At 32.8% G+C, this 5,375-nt stretch overlaps 1 protein-coding gene across 1 annotated transcript; it reads right to left on the reverse strand.

Annotated features, from left to right (window-relative positions):
• Window positions 1–1,434: 1,434 nt before the first annotated feature.
• LOC119571489 (gametogenetin-binding protein 2-like) lies at window positions 1,435–4,774 on the reverse strand (the record flags this gene model as incomplete). Its single annotated transcript, XM_037918775.1, has 6 exons — window positions 1,435–1,462; window positions 2,566–2,750; window positions 3,072–3,309; window positions 3,734–3,877; window positions 4,373–4,566; window positions 4,766–4,774. Coding segments are annotated over 6 exons (798 nt in total), but the record flags the coding sequence as incomplete, so codon positions are not given.
• Window positions 4,775–5,375: the final 601 nt, after the last annotated feature.

The following is a 5,375-nucleotide window of genomic DNA, read 5'->3' on the forward strand; positions in this document are numbered from 1 at the left end:
AGTCCCTTTGGGGGCTTGTTTCTCTCTCTCTCCCTCTCCCCCTCTCTCTCTCTCTCTCCCCCTCTCTTTTCTCCCTCCTCTCTCTCTCTCTCTCCTTTTCCTCTCTCTCTCTCTCGGTTTTGTTTTCCCAAAAAAGGGAAATTTTAGAAAAAGTTTAAATTTTAAATCAGATTTAATATAGGGGAATTAAGGGTTTAAAAGCTTGGCATTAAAATATATATTTTGTGTGTGTGTGTGTGGGTGGTGTGAGTGTGTGTGTGTGTGTGTGTGTGTGTGTGTGTGTTGTGTGTATCTGTCTCCTTTTGTAAGTCTGTTTGTCTGTCTTTTATGTATTCTTTTAAAAAAAAATTCATTTTAAACCAAGTAATTTCCCCCATTTTAAATTTTTTTTTAAATATTTTTTTAAGAATATTTGCACCTTAAAAATAAAAACTCATTCAAATAAAAATTTAAAAATCTGTGCCCTTTTATTTTTAACCCAAATTTTCCCCCTTTTTCAAACAGCTTGGGGAACTCTTCAAACCCGCTGAAGGAATCCGGTCACCCTGCACTGGAGCCTCTTGCGGTGAACTCCAATGGTGGGCTTTTACAGTTTTGAGGGAAATTGCCTTCGGCTCGGTCCTTAGGGGGCTTTATTTAATGATCATGGGGAAGTAATTTGGAAAAAATTTTCCCTTTTTTTGATAAAGCCTTGTCCCTTTTTTATTTGTTTGATTTTTAAATCTGAGTACTTTGTTGTATATTATTTGTTTATTTATCCCTTTTGGGGTGTGTGTGGTGTGGTGTATTTATTCCTTATTTTATGTTGATATAGTTGATGTTTTACTTTTTAAAAAGATACTATTAGTGTTAATTTTCCTTTTACTTTTATAGTTTTCATAGTATAATAAAGAGTGGGAAATTTATTTATGAATTATAATATTGATTGAAGAATTCTACTGGCTAAAGGAAAAGCAGAAAACAAAACCAAAACCCAAAATGCTTTTTTTTTTTTTGAGCTACCGGGAAAATGTATATATCTTAAAGAATTTGTTGATAAAACCCCAATGAAATAAACTGTCATATGCACTAAAAATTATTTTTTTTTCCCACAGGTTTGGGCCCAAGTGCAGTACTTGACAGTATTTTCCAAAACTGAAAATTTTGGTTTGTTGTTTATTCCACTCAATGGGGCGTGAGATGTAGGCCTGGGGGCTGCTCGTGGCGGGATGCTTGGGAGGGGGGAAAAGGAAACCCAAAGGGGGTTTGAGATGCTGTCACCTTGTCAGGAGCAGATCATCTTTCAAACCCCACTTGACAATTACCTTCGCAAGGGACCCGGTTTTTCCAGGGTGTAAGAACAAAGGGAAGATATTCGGGTTTTTTTTGTATCATTTTTATGAAAAATTGGGGTTTTAAAGGGAACTGATGGTTGTATAAAAAAATTGAAAAAATTTACTGTTTGAGCCTTGGCTGTGTTATTCTGATACATGAGTTTTTTGGGCAGTATTTTTTTTTAAGAAAAAAACGTTTTTGATGAAGAGACCCTTTTTGTTCTGACGTATCGTTTTTTTTGTAAAAAAAAAGAAAAAAGGGAAAAAAAAACGATAAAAACGAAAAAAGTATATCAAGAAGGTGAATAATGTTTTGTGGGGAAATGAAATAATTAAAAATTTTTTTTCTTCTTCTTCTTTAGGTTTCACAGAGCTTTTGAAAATCTTTGTTGGCATATAAGTATAGATTCCCCGCCAAGGAAAAAAGGGTAAAGTGGCATCCCCCCTACTCAGGGATCCGCGATGTGAGGCCAAGAGACATATTCACGTTCCAAACTGACAAATGCTTTCCCTGACGCACCTCATCATTCGGGCTGAAACCCGGCTGCAGGGGGGGTTTGTACTTTTTTTTTTCCTTTTTCTTCTTCTTTTTCTTCTTCTTCTTCTTCTTTCCTTTTTTCTTCTTTTTTTTTCTTCCTTCTTTCTTTTTTTCTTCTTCTTTTTTTTAAATATTACATATATATATATAAAATTTTTATTTAGAATTTTATTATATATATATAATTATATATAATATTAAATATATAATTATATATATATATAAATATTTATTTAAATTATATTATATTAATAATATATATATATATATATTATATATATATATATAAAATTATATATATATATTATATATATATAATTATATATCTATATATCATATCTATATATATATACTATATATATCATACTATATATATACTATATATATAATCTATATATATATATATATAGTTTTTATATTTATATATATATATATTATATAATCTATATCTATATATATATATTCTATATATATATATTCTATAATATATATATTCTATATATATATATATTCTATATATATATATTTTCTATATAATATATAAAGATAAAGAAGAGAAGACAGAAGAATAGAAGATATATAAAAGGAAGAAGTAAAAGAAGGAAGAGAAGAACGAAAAAAAGAAGAAAAGAAGAAGAAGAAGAAAAAGAAGAAGAAGAAGAAGAAAGAAAGAAGAAGAAGAAAGAAGAAAAAGAAAAAAAAAAAGCTACACACCTCCCCTGCAGCTCTGGTTCAGCCCGAATGATGAGGTGCGTCACGTAGTCAGTGTCAGCTGGAACGTGAATATGTCTCTTGGCCTCACATCGTCGGATCCCTGAGTAGAGGGATGCCACGTATCCTTTTTCCTTTGCAGGATCTATACTTATATGGCCAACTAAGATATCAAAAGCTCTGTGTACCTAAAGAAGAAGAAGAAAAAAATCTTTCATTATTTCATTTCACACTAAACATTATTCACCTTCTTGATATTACATTTTCGTTTTTATCGTTTTTCTTCTTTTTTCTATTTTTTTACAAAATAAACGATACGTCAGAACATAAAGTCTCTTCATCAAAAACGTATTTTTCTTTACAAAAATACTGTCCAACAACTCATGTATCAGAATAACACAGCCCAAAGGCTCAAACAGTAAATATTTTTCAATGTTTTATACAACCATCAGTTACCTTAAAATCCCAATTTTCATGAACTGATACTAAAAATAGCCTGAATATCTTACTTTGTTCTTACACTCCTGGCAAAACCGGTGCTTGCGAAGGTAATTGTCAAGTGTGGTGAGAAGATGATCTGCGCTGACAAGAGTGACAGCATCTCGACACGTAGAGTCCATCACCTCCCAAGCATCCCGCCACGAGCAGCCCCCAGGCCTACATCTCACGCCCTCCATTGAGTGGAATATACAACGACCAGATTTCTTCAGCTTTGGAATACTGTCAAGTACTGCACTTAGTGCCAACCTGTGGGGAAGAAATAATGTTTAGTGCATATGACAGTTTATTTCATGTAGATTTTATCAACTAGCTTTAAGTATATATACATGTTCAGGTAGCTCATAAAAAAAAAAGCACTATGGTATTGTTTTGTGTTCTGCTGTTCCCTTTAGCCAGTAGAATTCTTCAATCATATATATATAATTCATAATCAATACCACTCATTATTCATACTATGAAAACTATAAAAGTATAAGAAAATTACACTAATAGTATCTTTTTAAAGTAAATACATCAACTATATCAACATGAATAAGGAATAAATACACACACACAACACACACACAAAACTGATAAATAAACAAATAATATACAACAAAGTCACTCAGACTTGCATCAAACAAATACAAAAGACAGGCAATATCAAAACAAGAAAATGTCCAATACTTACCCATGATCATTAAATAAAGCTCCTAAGGACCGAGCCTGTAAGGCATACTTCCTCAAAACTGTCAAGACACCATTGGAGTTCACCGCAAGAGGCTCCAGTGCAGGGTGACCGGATTCCTTCAGCTGGTTGAAGAGTCTCTCCACGCTGTTTGAACAAGAGGGAAACTTGTTATCCAAGGCATCAGATGTTGAAATTTTATTTGAATGAGCTTTATCTTTTAAGGTGCAAATATTCTTAATAGAAATATATATAATAAAAAATACAATGGATGACATTACTTGAGTTTCAATGAATTTGTTATAAAGCATACATAACAAAAACAGACAAACAGACTTACAGAGAGACAGACACACACCAAAAACACACACACACACACACACACCACACACACACACACACACCCCACACACACCCCACACACACACAAATATATATGTTAACTGCCAAGCATAAACTCTATTGCCTATATTAAATCTGAGTTAAATAACATGTTCTCAAATTCCTTCTTGGAACAAAAGAGAGAGAGAGGAGAGAGAGAGGAGAGGAGAGAGAGAGAGAGGGGGAGAGAGAGGAGAGAGAGAGAGAGAGAGAGAGAGAGAGAGAGAGAGAACAAGCCACCAAGACTTTGAGTCAACCAACCTTCTGCGGCACCCAACACAAGATACAGTTTGTGCCAGTCTTGTGAACAGCAGTTTTGAAGGGACCATAAGCGCAGCAATCAACTCGTCTTTGCTGAGCGCACCGTAGTGCTTCATGAAGGAATCGTCACAGCGTCGCTTTGCTGTCCCTCCGCTCACCTCTACATCACAGGATCCCCCCAGTTGCATTATCATCTGCAAAGAGAATGTTTGTAAGATGAAAATATATGCATTTCTGAATAAAATACCTAAAATATCCACAATAAAAAAAATAATAAAAAAAAAAAAATAAATAATAATAAATAAATAAACAACAAAACAAAGCCAAACAGTATCAGTTCCTTGTCAAGCAATTCAGTCAAACAACACAATAATATGCACACCTTAAACCAACCCGAAATATCTGTGCGGAAGAAGAGTATCAGCCCTTAATGAAAATCTCATATACATTTCCACAAAGTTACTTTGCTTCTGGAATCCTCTCACAACCCACCTCCCCACCCTATGCCTCTTCTTTACATCTTTCATAACTTCATCAAATTTTACAGATTCCATCAATAAAAAACTCAATTCAAACCATACCCGTAAAACAGTCTTAGATATACAGCCGTAACTGCATAACAGGATGATGATGCGAATGTCTCATACAATTAACATGATCACAATGACATTATCATTGCATTAGCTCTACTTGAACAGTTCTCAGCTGAGGAAGTTTTGTGTTTATGTGAATTATCACAGGAAAACACCCAAAAAAACATATGATAAAACAAATATAATAACAATATAATTAAATATAGTTAAACTAATGAATGAGAGAACAAAAAATACAAAAAACAGTACTTCCAATATCAACAATAATAACAGTAATCAATCTAGTTAGAAAATGTATAGTATAGTATAGTATAATATTGTTGTAGTAGTAGTAGTAAGTAAAATAGTAATAGTAAATATAGTAGTAGTAAATGTAGTAGTAAGTAGTGTAAGTAAAAATAATAGTATAA

Source organism: Penaeus monodon, unplaced genomic scaffold (genome assembly GCF_015228065.2).
Source record: "Penaeus monodon isolate SGIC_2016 unplaced genomic scaffold, NSTDA_Pmon_1 PmonScaffold_6539, whole genome shotgun sequence".
NCBI lineage: Eukaryota > Metazoa > Arthropoda > Malacostraca > Decapoda > Penaeidae > Penaeus > Penaeus monodon.